This window comes from Elephas maximus, chromosome 7, assembly GCF_024166365.1.
Source record: "Elephas maximus indicus isolate mEleMax1 chromosome 7, mEleMax1 primary haplotype, whole genome shotgun sequence".
NCBI lineage: Eukaryota > Metazoa > Chordata > Mammalia > Proboscidea > Elephantidae > Elephas > Elephas maximus.
In genome coordinates, this window is record NC_064825.1 from 62,894,811 (window position 1) to 62,911,180 (window position 16,370).

Here is a 16,370-nt window from a genome sequence, read left to right on the forward strand (position 1 = left end):
CCAGGTTTGCCTGCAGAGGTACTGCAGAGGGGCCCCGTTAGCCAGGCTTGGATCACAGGGTAACAGAAGCTTTTTTACCACCAGCATCACTGAGTTCAACCTTTAGAGTGTCTGTAGACCACGAAGACCATATATTTGTCATGAACTAATAATATTGAGTAGCACACTATTATTCATTTCCCAATCAAAGAGTTTCAGATGTGTCCACAGACGTTAATTTCAAAGACTTCATTCAAAGAGCACAGAACTTATTTGAAAATACTTGTACTTACAGATGCAGGTAATGGTGAGTGGAACAAGTATAAAGCAAACATGTCTTACTAAATATTCCTATCCTAAGAAATCCACATTTATTTTTTACACTAAAATGTTCTTGAAAATGACACAATGAAATCTGTGACTCTAGAATACTATGAATATAAAAAATGAACTGAAATTTACTTCGTACATCATCTTTTCATCTGCAGGAGAGGTCCTCACTATACAGAGTTTGTTATTAAAATCAGATTTTGTTCAACTCACATTTGTTCAGGACCACCAGTGTGTTCCAGCCATCAGTTTCCTCATGGCCTCTTTAACGTCCTTATTCCTCAGACTATAAATAAAGGGGTTCAACATGGGGATCACAACTGTATAGAACATAGACACCACCTTGTTCTGTTCAGTTGAGTAGCTGGACTTGGGCATCACATAAATGAATGTAATGGTCCCAAAGAACAGAGTGACAGCAGTGAGATGGGAGGTGCAGGTGGAAAAGGCCTTGTGGCGGCCCTCAGTAGAGTGCATCTTCAAGATGGTGATGAGGATGTAGATGTAGGAGATGGCTATGACAAACACTGTGACCACAATGATGGAGCCAGAAGAGATGGTTGGAATGATGTCAGAAGTAAAACCATGGGAACAAGAAAGCTTCAAAAGTGGTGAATAGTCACAGAAAAAGTGGTTGACTTTATTTGGCCCACAGAAGGACAGGCTTAGTAAACAACCTGTAAATATCCAACCATTCACACACCCACCTAGGTAGGATGTCCCCACTAAGAGAATACAGATTCTGGGGGACATGTGGGTGGAGTAGAGCAGGGGTGAACAGATGGCCACATAGCGATCACAGGCCATGGCAGCCAGCAGGAAGCACTCAGTTGTCCCAAACGTGACCACAGAACAGAGTTGAGCTACACAGCCAGCAACAGGGAGAGAAGTTTCCTCCCTTAAGAAGCCTATGAGCATGACAGGAGTGACTGATGATGAGTACCCCATGTCTACAAAGGCCAAATGGCAGAGAAAAAGGTACATTGGGATATGAAGTTGAGGGCTGCCTCTGATTAACATGATTATGCTGATGTTGCCCATTATAGTGACAACATAGATCCCCACAAATACAACAAATAAAAGGGCACAAACTGTAGGATCGTCTGTTAACCCCAAAATAATGAATTCTGTCATGGTTGTGTAGTTTCCAGTTGCCATCTATGGTGGCTGGGAACGGTGCCCACTAAAAGCAAAACACATGGAGGTTAGCATGGAAATACTCTTATAATCTGGGTGCTTATTTTTACTATAGATATGTAATAAAAATTACAACATAGACAATTATGTTTAAATTTTTGGTTTCATAAAATGCTTTCACACACAATCTCTCATGTGAGTTGAGAATACATATGTTCATTGATATAAGGCCAAAAATACTCAGAAAAGTTTTTTTTTTTTAATATAACACATTCAGCTTATATTTGCATCATGTGGTTATTTTAGTCCTTCCATGGGAAACAATCTGTCACATGAACATATCCTAGAGATGTCCATTAGATGATATGAGGAACCCAGTAACTGAATCTTCTTCAGCCAAAGACATGATTAAAGAGAGACAAAAATGTCAGAATGGGTCAGTGTCCATGGAAAAGAGCTGCTGTTCAAAAGGATGTCTGTGGTGTCATTTCTTAAATGAAAGAGGATGTGCAGTCATTATGAATCCTTATTTCAAAGCAGAAGTCAAAGGTGGAGTTGCATGCTAACCCAGAGAACAAAGAAGAGGTCAGTAACTGAGCCATGGGCTAGGTCTCCACACAAGGTCTCACGAGGAATGCATAGCCAAGATCCAAGAAGTTTGGACAGTGGCAGGATACAGGCTAAGGTGCTCAAATCGTAACAAGCAAACAGAGGAAGATGGAGATTTGGAAGAGGAGAGACAATCATCTCAGGATCAAGATTTCTCATTCATGATGGAGAGCGAGGTCAGTTTAAGGGGAAGCGAGACTTGTAGGTCAGGTTACTCTTGGAAGTCTTGGGAGGCTCCTCAGATGCTTGGAACTCTGCATGAACTGGGCTGCCAGCAGAGGGCTCCATCTCTCTTCTTCTCACAGGTTTCCAGCCCCCATCTCAAAAGTCACTGTCTGAGAAATATCACACCTGTAGGTCAGCTTCTGCAAAGCTCTTCCCCATACCAACTTGCCCAGTCACATAGTTACGTTTAAAGCAGTTGCCTCTCATGCCACAATCAAAATCCTAATCCCATCATGAATGATTTATTTTTATACAGAGAGAAATAGGGAATTAGTATATATAAGTGACCTACTATATGTCAGGGCCTGTGTTAGGAATAATAATTCATAAAGTTAGGAATAATAATTCATAAAGTAGTTGTTATTAATATTATTATCATTTTAGTGATGAGGAAAAAAAAGAGACTCAAAGACAAAGATAACTTGCCACAAGTAACACAATCAGCAAGTGGTGGGAACAGTTCAACTCAAGCATATCTGGTTTCAAAACTTTTGTGCTATGCTGATGGGAGAATATCTTAGATTATGTTTAAAAACAATCATGAATGGGGAATAAACTGTGTATTATTTGTCCATTCAAATGTTTGTTGAATATGCACTGAATCCAAATTGTCACGTTTAGTGAAACATGGGTCTCCAAGGTGAATTCCCACCCTGTCCCTCTCCGTATGAGAGTCTCAACCTGATTGGAGAGATAGACATTGCTAAAAAGCCACATCTTTAGGACATGTATGTAAAAAGCCATGAGAGGGTATCACAACCTGGGGATGGCTCAGAGGGACCCCTTCCTTACTCTGGGATTTTGAGAATCAAGTTTAATCAAAGAGTGGCAAGTTCCTCCGAAACAGCGCACAGGAGTTCTTCCTGAGCACAGGAGTTTCCAGAGTTCGTTAACAAGCTGTGGTGGGTCAGATCGTGGACCTTAGGATTCTATTTCCTTCCATAGCTACATTTGGACATGGCCACCAGGGTAGTTATTTCAGCATAAGAGCTCTCTCATGGACTCACAGGATGTCCAGTTTCAAAAGGCCCTCATAATATGCCACTTCATTTCTCTCATTTTACAAAGTTATAAACTGAGATCTGAAAAAGTAGCAAATTTTAGGTCAAGTGATTTCCAGTAAGTGAGCTGAGATTAAAAGCCATATTCCTGGACTCCATACCCAAAAAGTATTTTCCTTCCTAATTCGTTACCATATTTATATAACGCAAATCTCTGTACTATCTAAAGAAGATAGAATACCAGAATGTAAGTTTAGTTCATTGCATGTTCAAAAATTTGCTTTAAATAAGTTTATATATAAATAATACTACTGAAAGGACAATTTTGCAATTCATTTAAAGAAGTGGGCACAAGGTAATGGCAAGTCTGTGAGTCGGGTGATAAAGGGCCTTTTTCAGTACCTAGAACCCTGGGAACTGATGTGCCTCTGTTTTCAGTTGAACAGTTATGGGTGCTTGGTAGGTGAGGAAATGGAGTTACCTAGGATTGTCTTTTAGTAGAGCAAGAGAAAGACATTTAAGGGTGGATGTATAGGGTAGCTATGAGTCAGAATCGACTTGATGGCAAGGGTTTTTTTTTTTTTTTTAATATGGTATGAGGAACCCCGGTGGTGCAGTAGTTAAAAGCTTAGGTGCTAACCAAAAGGTCAGCAGTTTGAATCCACCACCTGCTCCTTGGAAACCACATGAGACAATTCTGCTCTCTCCTATAGGGTCACTATGAGTCAGAATTGACTGGATGGCAATGGGTTTGGGGTGTGTGTGTGTGTGTGTGTGTGTGTGGTATATGGTACAAAGTAAAATAATTAGTCATTAAATTTATGCTAGGGAAAGATGAGATTTGCTGTAATTAGTCTACTGGAGGGAATGAGGTGCTAAAGTAGGAGCTGGCAGTGATTACAGTTTGGGATGCTTAAAATTGAATGTCATGGATTGAATTGTGTCCCCAAAAAAATGTCTGTCAACTTGGCTAGGCCATGGTTTCCAGTATTGCATGATTCTCCACCATTTTGTCATCTGATGTGATTTTCCTATGTGTTGTAAATCCTACTTCTATGATGTTAATGAAGTGGGATTAATGGCAGTTATGTTAATGAGATAGGATTCAATAGAAGAGATTAGGTTGTGTCCTAAACCAATCTCTTTTGAGATATAAAAGAGAGAACCAAGCAGAGAGACACAGGGACCTCAGAGCACCAAGAAAAAAACACCAGAAGCACAGTACATTTTTTGAATCCAGGGTCCCTGTGCTGAGAAGCTCCTCAACCAGAGAAGATTGATGACAAGTACTTTCCCCCTGAGCCAACAGAGAGAGAATGCCTTCCCCTGGAGCTGGCACCCTGAATTTGGACTTTTAACCTCCTGTACTGTGAGAGAATAAATTTCTCTTTGTTAAAACCATCTACTTGTGGTATTTCTGTTATAGCAGCACTGGATAACTAAGACATTGTGGTTATGGAGAGACTAAAGTTATTGGCAAATGACTGTCTAAACTCTAACAATGGGAGTGAATGGATATAGTAGGGAAGAAGAGAAAATCTTTGGAGGAGAGGTCAAGAAACTAAGGGTCCAAGATGTTGGAAGGATCTTCTATGGGGAGAGACTAAAACCATCAGGAATTGTTATAGGAATGCTATCTAAGAGACAAAGAGAGTGAACCATAGCCAAATAATAATAATAAATTACCAAGGATGAGGGGACATGATTGCCAAGGAGGAGCACATAGAAGAAGTTAAGAAGGATTGTCGGATGTTCTAAAATCATTATGGGTATTATAATTAAAAAACACAATGGTTTATAAGTGGTAACAGGGAAGAGAGAAGATTCTACCACCAGCAGCCCCAGGGGTATGAATGGTAAGACAAAAAACATCATCACTTCTGGAGATTCCAGAAAAAATATTGTTCTCAGAGAAGAACCAAGAATCCACTGAAAAGGACAGTGCAAGGAATGTTCAAAACAGATGGTGAGGACATTGGAGATTTACTGATAACTGTAAATTCCGAAGGATACATGGAAGGGTCTTCAGGAGTTAAATAGAGGTAAAAGCTGGACCTCTAATTCAAGAGAGGATAAGGAGAATTGAAAACAAGTTTTCTCAGCTCTAGTTGAATGGGGATGACATTCCAAGAGAAAATAGAGAAGATCATACACTAAGAATACTGGAAATATATTATTATGTCATGGTTAATAGCTTAATGAACAGAAGAGAGAGTGAAGGATAATCCTAACTATGAGGATGGAGGTGATGGGGAAATGATTCACCTAACCTAGATTGACTGAACAGTTTTGAGGCAGGCCCCAGCATCCCACCAAAGGAGAATTAAAAACCAAAAGGAGAATTAGTAACTACAATCAAGGGTCAAAGTTTCTAGGTAAAAAATCACATCCCAGCTGTAGTCGTTTCTGTGATTGGTGCAGGAGAAATTTCAGATAGACCCAAAATTGCCAGTTGTAATCTTAGTTAATCTTTATGTGGTTTACATCCTTGTTTTGACATACACTCTGCCAAGACTTATCACCTCTAACTACACATGCTATTTTATGTGAGCTTGCATAAAATTACAAGAAGGAACCAGGAATCCTTTTTTTATGGCCCAGAGCATAATGGAAAATAAACTAAAGAATTTGAGTGTATGGGTTATGCAAATTATATTTTCACCAGTTCTTATAAACAACCGTAGAAAATTGAGAGATGAAGAGTTGTTGTAAGAGACATGAAAATCCAGTCAGCCAGAGGGTGGGAGAAAATGGAACTTGACCAGAATAATGGCCCATGATGGTCCTTTGTCTAAAATACAGCACATCTCATGAGGACAGGGCAAGGTGAAGATGAGCAGACATTATCCAAAACATTTAAATTTAACGTGTAAAAGAGAGAAAATTCTCAAAATGAGAAATTAGATTTTACAAAGGACAGCAAGATTCTCATAAAAATAAAATATAGAATCCTTAGTCATAAATATGAGAAAATATTTGAGAATATGTTTTGAACCTATATTTGTAGTATCTGGTAACTATGAGAGAGCAGTCTTTATTGGTAATAGAAGTTAGGATTGTAACATAGATAACCTGTTGTCATCAAGTCGATTCCAACTCACAGCAACCCTACAGGATAGAGTAGAACTGCCCCATAGGGTTACCAAGGAGTGAATGATGGATTCAAACTGTTGACCTTTTGGTTAGTGCACAAGTTCTTAACCACTGGGCACCAGGGCTCCAATATGGAACAAGGGATATGAAAAGATGGGAAAGAATATGGTAATGACTGTTCCAAAAATGGGGTGGTAAATAGCATTCTGTGTTAATTGGGTGAGGACACTGAGTACTGAGGAACAGAAGGTACAAAAGTCTTAAAGTAAAAAAAGGAACATAAATAGTTTAGGCAAGAAACGACTCATGAAGGAAGTAGTGTTATCTTTTATTTATTTTGTACTACTCCAGTGGTCAATTCTCAGAAGTCTTGAAGATATATAAAATATCTGTTCAGTACAGGGAGGAAATTTCAAGCAGTCACAACTGTACTCCTTTTGAATGAGGTGCCCTCAGAGTTAATAACCTGCCTGAGAATTGGTGTGAGCATTATAAAAGAGATCCAGTCATTGTCAGTCTGCCTGAGCTATCGTGACTCTGTTACCTTTTACAATCAAATTACATCTGATATTCTGGGATTATAGATTAACCCATTTTTATGGACTGAATTGTGTCCTCCCAAAGTTATGTAAATTTGTCTAGGCCATGATTCCCAGTATTGTGTGGTTGTTCATCATTTTGTGATCTGATGTGATTATCCTACATGTTGTAAATCCTAGTGTCTACGATGTTAATGAAGGAACCCTGGTGGCATGGTGGTTAAAGCGATCAACTGCTAACCAAAAAGTCCACAGTTCAAGTCCACAACCAGCTCCATGGGAAAAAAGGTGTGGCAGTCAGCTTCCCTAGAGATTTATAGTCTTAGAAACCCCGTGGGGCCACTATGAGTCTGAATCAAGTCCATGGCAGTGAGTATGATGTTAATGAGGCAGGATTAGAGGCAGTTATGTTAATAAGGCAGGACTCAACCTATAGGATTATGTTGTATCTTGAGTCACTCTCTTTTGAAATACAAAAGAGAGAAGCAAGCAGAAAGGAGAAGGACCTCCTACCACCAAGAATGAAGAGCCAGGAGCAGAGCTTGTCCTTTGGACTCAAGCTCCCTGTGCTAAGAAGCTCCTAAACCAGGGGAAGATTGATGACAATGACCTTCCCCCAGAGCCAATAGAGAAAGAAAGCCTTCCCTAAGAGCCGGGGCCCTGAATTTGGACTTCTAGCCTCCCAGACTAGACGGGAGTACATTTCTGTTTGTTAAAACCACCCACTTGTGGTATTTCTCTTACAGCAGCACTAGATAACTGAGACATACATAGTCTATACATATAAAGGGAATGCTTTAAGTTTTCTGTAGGATAGCTATAGAGTCTGCAAACACTTTGCTCTTATGTATTTTAAATATGTAGCTGATGCTTTAATAGATTTAAGAAGGGAAGAGAAGAAAAGTGATATAAAAATTAGTGGGGAAGAAAGGATGCAGCAAAGGAAGACAAAGGACAGACTATTCAGAGGGAGCAGAAAGAGGTGCTGAAGGCAAAAGAATATGAGACAATTTCTATTCCACATGTCAGAAATTTCATTTCATATTTATCAATTATATCTTCACTCTTCTAGAAAGGAATTAGAATCACTCAATGTTTTTCTATATCATTTAGTATGAAGTTTATTTACTCTTGGAAACTTCACTTCTTTATTATAGCATTATCATTGTCAAAACTCCTCAACAATAGCAACCACAAGAATTCTCTTTCTTAAAGATCAACCTAAATTTCAGAGTAATTTATTTTTCCTTTAAGAATTCAGTATCAAGCAGATTAAACTCATTCTCCCTGAATGTGTGTTTGTATGCACGTCCCCGCAGGCCTGCACACACAAATGCTCTGGCATCAGCAGCCATGTGCTCAGCCAGCCATGCTGTTACACTTTTATTCTGAACAGAGGTGCCTGAATAATGTTATATGTGAATTAATTGAAGAGTAGCATGCCATGTTTTGAACGTGATACAATTACATGTCTGAACTCCAAAGTCTTAGCTTCTTTATATTTGCACAGGACAGAGCTAGGATCTCTTTTGCTAGGCATAGACCATTTTAGCTAGGCATAGACATAGAATGAAAGCTTAAAATTTTAAAGAATGTAGATGTCTATAAGCACAATTCAGAGTTTGTTATGCATGCTTTTATGGCATAGAAGCAGTGTTGTGTAGCAGTGCTATGAATGGTATAGGCCTGGGATCAGATTCCAGCTTTGTCAGTGACTTGCTATGGAATCTTAGCCAAATTATATAAACTATCCAACTCTTCATTTATCCAACTCTTCATTTTATATATATATATATACACACACACATACACACACACTCCTTACAGTGTTCTTATGTTGAATAAAGTGATGTATGTAATGATACCAATCATTGCCCACAGAATTAATTAGATTCTAAACAAATGATCATTTCCTTGAAATAACCAAACTTTATCCTCTAATACAAAAATGAAAACAAACATACCTGTATCAAAAGAAAAAAAATTATCACCTACAGATGTTTTTACCTCAACAATGAGAACAAATCCCCCAAAAAACTGTCACTGTAAAGTACAGTGATATTTATATGAGGTTTGGGGTCTTTGGGGGTATAACCTCTTGAGTACAGTGTTTGTGAAAATTCCACTGAAAATCCTTCGGGACAGAGAAAATTACAAGAATACATGCTCATATAAATATGTGATGTCTAAGAGCATCTATAAATTCTTTAGAGCTCCATTTATACTTTGTGTACATTAGAATTTTTTTATTAAAAATTTGATGAATTGCTAAAAATATCCTAACTGTATTAAAAAAAAAAACTGTATTAGGACTCAGAAAAATAAAGAAGAACACAGTGTATTAGGCATAATTTCAGTTCAAAAATAGAAATCTTTCTGGGATTAAAAAAATCAGTGCTTGCTTTTTATATATATTTGTAGCTGATGGCTTTTTTTTTAATTCTAATAAGTATATAAAAAAAATTTTTTTTAATATTTGCCAATCCACCTTTATTTTTTTACAAATTTCTTTTTTTAGTTTGCCAGCCCTATTTGATTTTTTTTTTTTGTTAACTTTTATTGAGCTTCAAGTGAATGTTTACAAATCAAGTCAGTCTGTCACATGTAAGTTTACATACATCTTACTCCGTACTCCCGCTTGCTCTGCCCCTCATGAGTCAGCCCTTCCAGTCTCTCCTTTCATGGCAATTTTGCCAGCTTCCCACTCTCTATCCCCCCATCCCCTCACCAGACAGGAGATGCCAACACAATCTCAAGTGTCCACCTGATATAATTAGCTCACTCTTCATCAGCATCTCTCTCCCACCCACTGTCCAGTCCCTTTCATGTCTGATGAGTTGTCTTCAGGGATGGTTCCTGTCCTGTGCCAACAGAAGGTCTGGGGACCATGACCGCCGGGATTCCTCTAGTCTCAGTCAGACCATTAAGTATGGTCTTTTGATGAGAATTTGGGGTCTGCATCCCACTGATCTCCTGCTCCTTCAGGGGTTCTCTATTGTGCTCCCTGTCAGGGCAGTCACCGATTGTGGCCAGGCACCAACTAGTACTTCTGGTCTCAGGATGATGTAGGTCTCTGGTTCATGTGGCCCGTTCTGTCTCTTGGGCTCTTAGTTGTCATGTGACCTTGGTGTTCTTCATTCTCCTTTGCTCCAGGTGGGTTGAGACCAATTGATGCATCTTAGATGGCCGCTTGTTAACATTTAAGACCCCAGACGCCACATTTCAAAGTGGGATGCAGAATGTTTCATAATAGAATTATTTCGCCAATTGACTTAGAAGTCCCCTTAAACCATGGTCCCCAAACTCCCGCCCTTGCTCCGCTGACCTTTGAAGCATTCATTTTATCCCGGAAACTTCTTTGCTTTTGGTCCAGTCCAATTGAGCTGACCTTCCATGTATTGAGTGTTGTCTTTCCCTTCACCTAAAGCAGTTCTTATCTACTGATTAATCAATAAAAAACCCTCTCCCTCCCTCCCTCCTTCCGTCCCTCCCCCCCTCGTAACCACAAAAGTATGTGTTCTTCTCAGTTTATACTATTTCTCAAGATCTTATAATAGTGGTCTTATACAATATTTGTCCTTTTGCCTCTGACTAATTTCGCTCAGCATAATGCCTTCCAGGTTCCTCCATGTTATGAAATGTTTCACAGATTCGTCACTGTTCTTTATCGATGCGTAGTATTCCATTGTGTGAATATACCACAATTTATTTAACCATTCATCCGTAGATGGACATCTTGGTTGCTTCCAGCTTTCTGCTATTGTAAACAGAGCTGCAATAAACATGGGTGTGCATATATCTGTTTGTGTGATGGCTCTTGTTTCTCTACGGTATATTCCGAGGAGTGGGATTTCTGGGTTGTATGGTAGTTCTATTTCTATCTGTTTAAGATAACGCCAGATAGATTTCCAAAGTGGTTGTACCATTTTGCATTCCCACCAGCAGTGTATAAGAGTTCCAATCTCTCCGCAGCCTCTCCAACATTTATTATTTTGTGTTTTTTGGATTAATGCCAGCCTTGTTGGAGTGAGATGGAATCTCATTGTAGTTTTAATTTGCATTTCTCTAATGGCTAATGATCGAGAGCATTTTCTCATGTATCTGTTAGCTGCCTGAATATCTTCTTTAGTGAAATGTGTGTTCATATCCTTTGCCCACTTCTTGATTGGGTTGTTTGTCTTTTTGTGGTTCAGTTTTGACAGAATCATGTAGATTTTAGAGATCAGGCGCTGGTCGGAGATGTCATAGCTGAAAATTCTTTCCCAGTCTGTAGGTGGTCTTTTTACTCTTTTGGTGAAGTCTTTAGATGAGCATAGGTGTTTGATTTTTAGGAGCTCCCAGTTATCTGGTTTCTCTTCGTCATTTTTGGTAATGTTTTGTATTCTGTTTATGCCTTGTATTAGGGCTCCTAGGGTTGTCCCTATTTTTTCTTCCATGATCTTTATCGTATTAGTCTTTATGTTTAGGTCTTTGATCCACTTGGAGCTAGCTTTTGTGCATGGTGTGAGGTACGGGTCCTGTTTCATTTTTTTGCAAATGGATATCCAGTTATGCCAGCACCATTTGTTAAAAAGACTGTCTTTTCCCCAATTAACTGACACTGGTCCTTTGTCAAATATCAGCTGCTCATATGTGGATGGATTTATATCTGGGTTCTCAATTCTGTTCCATTGGTCTATGTGCCTCTTGTTGTACCAGTACCAGGCTGTTTTGACTACTGTGGCTGTATAATAGCTTCTGAAATCAGGTAGAGTGAGGCCTCCCACTTTCTTCTTCTTTTTCAGTAATGCAGTAATGCTTTGCTTATCCGAGGCTTCTTTCCCTTCCATATGAAATTGGTGATTTGTTTCTCTATCACCTTAAAAAATGACATTGGAATTTGGATCGGAAGTGCGTTATATGTATAGATGGCTTTTGGTAGAATAGACATTTTTACTATGTTAAGTCTTCCTATCCATGAGCAAGGTATGTTTTTCCACTTAAGTAGGTCCTTTTGAATTTCTTGTAGTAGAGCTTTGTAGTTTTCTTTGTATAGGTCTTTTACATCTTTGGTAAGATTTTTTCCTAAGTATTTTATCTTCTTGGGGACTACTGTGAATGGTATTGATTTGGTTATTTCCTCTTCTATGTTCTTTTTGTTGATGTAGAGGAATCCAAGTGATTTTTGTATGTTTATTTTATAACCTGAGACTCTGCCAAACTCTTCTATTAGTTTCAATAGTTTTCTGGAGGATTCCTTAGGGTTTTCTGTGTATAAGATCATGTCATCTGCAAATAGAGATAATTTTGCTTCCTTCTTGCCAATCCAGATGCCTTTTATTTCTTTGTCTAGCCTAATTGCCCTGGCTAGGACTTCTAGCACGATGTTGAATAAGAACGGTGATAAAGGGCATCCTTGTCTGGTTCCCGTTGTCAAGGGAAATGCTTTCAGGTTCTCTCCATTTAGAGTGATATTAGCTGTTGGCTAGATGCCCTTTATTATGTTGAGGAATCTTCCTTCAATTCCTCTTTTGGTGAGACTTTTTATGATAAATGGGTGTTGGACTTTGTCAAATGCCTTTTCTGCATCAATTGATAAGATCATGTGGTTTTTGTCTTTTGTTTTATTTGTGTGATGGATTACATTAATGGTTTTTCTGATATTAAACCAACCTTGCATACCTGGTATAAATCCCACTTGATCATGGTGAATTATTTTTTTGATATGTTGTTGAATTCTATTGGCTAGAATTTTGTTGAGAATTTTTGCATCTATGTTTATGAGGGATATAGGTCTATAATTTTCTTTTTTTGTAATGTCTTTACCTGGTTTTGGTATCAGGGAGATGGTGGCTTCACAGAATGAGTTGGGTAGTATTCCGTCATTTTCTATGCTTTGAAATACCTTCAGTAGTAGTAGGCTTAACTCTTCTCTGAAAGTTTGGTAGAACTCTGCAGTGAAGCCGTCCGGGCCAGGGCTTTTTTTTGTTGGGAGTTTTTTGATTACCGTTTCAATCTCTTTTTTAGTTATGGGTCTATTTAGTTGTTCTACTTCTGAATGTGTTAGTTTAGGTAGGCAGTGTTTTTCCAAGACTTCATCCATTTCTTCTAGGTTTTCAAATTTGTTAGAGTACAATTTTTCGTAATAATCTGGTATGATTCTTTTAATTTCAGTTGGTTCTGTTGTGATGTGGTCCTTCTCGTTTCTTATTCGGGTTATTTGTTTCCTTTCCTGTATTTCTTTAGTCAGTCTAGCCAATGGTTTATCAATTTTGTTAATTTTTTCAAAGAACCAGCTTTTGGCTTTGTTAATTCTTTCAATTGTTTTTCTGTTCTCTAATTCATTTAGTTCAGCTCTAATTTTTATTATTTGTTTTCTTCGGGTGCCTGATGGATTCTTTTGTTGCTCACTTTCTATTTGTTCAAGTTGTAGGGACAGTTCTCTGATTTTGGCTCTTTCTTCTTTTTGTATGTGTGCATTTATCGATATAAATTGGCCTCTGAGCACTGCTTTTGCTGTGTCCCAGAGGTTTTGATAGGAAGTATTTTCATTCTCGTTGCATTCTATGAATTTCCTTATTCCCTCCTTGATGTCTTCTATAACCCAATCTTTTCTGAGCAGGGTATTGTTCAGTTTCCAAGTATTTGATTTCTTTTCCCTCGTTTTTCTGTTATTGACTTCTAGTTTTATTGCCTTGTGGTCTGAGAAGATGCTTTGTAATATTTCGATGTTTTGGACTCTGCAAAGGTTTGTTTTATGACCTAATATGTGGTCTATTCTAGAGAATGTTCCATGTGCACTAGAAAAAAAAGTATACTTTGCAGCAGTTGGGTGGAGAGTTCTGTATAAGTCAATGAGGTCAAGTTGGTTGATTGTTGTAAGTAGGTCTTCCGTGTCTCTATTGAGCTTCTTACTGGATGTCCTGTCCTTCTCCGAAAGTGGTGTGTTGAAGTGTCCTACTATAATTGTGGAGGTGTCTATCTCACTTTTCAATTCTGTTAAAATTTGATTTATGTATCTTGCAGCCCTGTCATTGGGTGCATAAATATTTAATATGGTTATGTCTTCCTGATCAATTGTCCCTTTTATCATTATGTAGTGTCCTTCTTTATCCTTTGTGGTGGATTTAAGTCTAAAGTCTATTTTGTCAGAAATTAATATTGCTACTCCTCTTCTTTTTTGCTTATTGTTTGCTTGATATATTTTTTTCCATCCTTTGAGTTTTAGTTTGTTTGTGTCTCTAAGTCTAAGGTGTGTCTCTTGTAGGCAGCATATAGACGGATCGTGTCTCTTTAGCCAGTCCAAGATTCTCTGTCTCTTTATTGGTGCATTTAGTCCATTTACATTCAGGGTAATTATAGATAAATAAGTGTTTAGTGTTGTCATTTTAATGCCTTTATATGTGTGTTGTTGACAATTTCATTTTTCCACATACTTTTTTGTGCTGAGACGTTTTTCTTAGTAAATTGTGAGATCCTCATTTTCGTAGTGTTTGACTTTATGTTTGTTGAGTCGTTACGTTTTTCTTGGCTTTTATCTTGAGTTATGTAGTTTTTATACCTCTTTGTAGTTACCTTATTATTTACCCCTATTTTTCTAAGTAAAAACCTAACTTGTATTGTTCTATATCGCCTTGTATCACTCTCCATATGGCAGTTCTACGCCACCTGTATTTAGTCCCTCTTTTTGATTATTGTAATCTTTTACATATTGACTTCAGTGATTCCCTGTTATGAGTATTTTTTTTAATTAATCTTAATTTGTTTTTGTGATTTCCCTATTTGAGTTGATATCAGGATGTTCTGTTTTGTGACCTTGTGTTGTGCTGGTATCTGATATTATTGGTTTTCTGACCAAACAATATCCTTTAGTATTTCTTGTAGCTTTGGTTTGGTTTTTGCAAATTCTCTAAACTTGTGTTTATCTGTAAATATCTTAATTTCGCTTTCATATTTCAGAGAGAGTTTTGCTGGATATATGATCCTTGGCTGGCAGTTTTTCTCCTTCAGTGCTCTGTATATGTCATCCCATTGCCTTCTTGCCTGCATGGTTTCTGCTGAGTAGTCTGAACTTATTGATTTTCCCTTGAAGGAAACCTTTCTTTTCTGCCTGGCTGCTTTTAAAATTTTCTCTTTATCTTTGGTTTTGGCAAGTTTGATGATAATATGTCTTGGTGTTTTTCTTTTTGGATCAATTTTAAATGGGGTTCGATGAGCATCTTGGATAGATATCCTTTTGTCTTTCATGATGTCAGGGAAGTTTTCTGTCAGAAGTTCTTCAACTAATTTCTCTGTGTTTTCTGTCCTCCTTCCCTGTTCTGGGACTCCAATCACATGCAAGTTATCCTTCTTGATAGAGTCCCACATGATTCTTAGGGTTTCTTCATTTTTTTTAATTCTTTTATCTGATTTTTTTTCAGCTATGTTGATGTTAATTCCCTGGTCCTCCAGATGTCCCAGTCTGCCTTCTAATTGCTCGAGTCTGCTCCTCTGACTTCCTATTGCGTTGTCTAATTCTGTAATTTTATTGTTAATCTTTTGGATTTCTACATGCTGTCTCTCTATGGATTCTTGCAACTTACTAATTTTTCCACTATGTTCTTGAATAATCTTTTTGAGTTCTTCAACTTTTTTATCAGTGTGTTCCTTGGCTTTTTCTGTAGTTTGCCTTATTTCGTTTGTGATGTCTTGAAGCATTCTGTAAATTAGTTTTTTATATTCTGTATCTGATAATTCCAGGATTGTATCTTCATTTGGGAAAGATTTTGATTCTTTTGTTTGGGGGGTTGGAGAAGCTGTCATGGTCTGCTTCTTTATGTGGTTTGATATGGACTGCTGTCTCCGAGCCATCACTGGGAAACTAGTTTTTCCAGAAAATCCACTTAAAAAAAATGCAGTCAGATCCCTATCAGAATTGCCTTTGGATTATAACCGCCACCTTGTTCCCTGTAAGGATGAAAGTCTGAGATTTGGATCATATATGCTTGGCTGTAGGTGGTTCTGTGCTTTTAGTCCAATTAGGGGTGGATTTTTGGTCCCTGGGTTATTTTTTTTTTTTTTTTTTTGTTCCTTCTCTCAGGCTGAAAGAGTGGGTTAGGAAAAGACCAAAAGGAAAAAAAAAGGGGGGGGAAGCAAAGCCGCCACGGAGCTGGAGCCCTTCTCCCTCTGGCTCAGGCAATTCCAATGTTAATGAAGCCGCCTGGGGAGGGTGGAGGAGGGATCAGAGAGGTAGGAGAGTAGCACCTCAGAATATAGCCAGATTTGCTTGTCTTGCTTGGAACGACTATTGTATCTGAGATTCCCGTGGGGTGTGTCGCCTATGTGTGCTGGCTGTGTGGAGATTGCCCCCAGGGGTCTGTCCTGCTGAAGTCACGGTCAGATCCTCCCCTGCCGGTTCAAATCCTAGCATCAAGGATCCCCTGCTGGGACGCTTTACTCCCGGCTCCAAAATCAGTCACTGCCTCCCGGGGACTTCTTG

At 38.4% G+C, this 16,370-nt stretch overlaps 1 protein-coding gene across 1 annotated transcript; it reads right to left on the reverse strand.

Annotated features, from left to right (window-relative positions):
* Positions 1 to 528: 528 nt before the first annotated feature.
* Positions 529 to 1,467, reverse strand: LOC126079568 (olfactory receptor 508-like). The gene has a single exon (XM_049890661.1). The coding sequence runs from the start codon at positions 1,465 to 1,467 to the stop codon at positions 529 to 531; it is 939 nt and encodes a 312-aa protein (XP_049746618.1).
* Between the last annotated feature and the right edge of the window lie 14,903 nt (positions 1,468 to 16,370).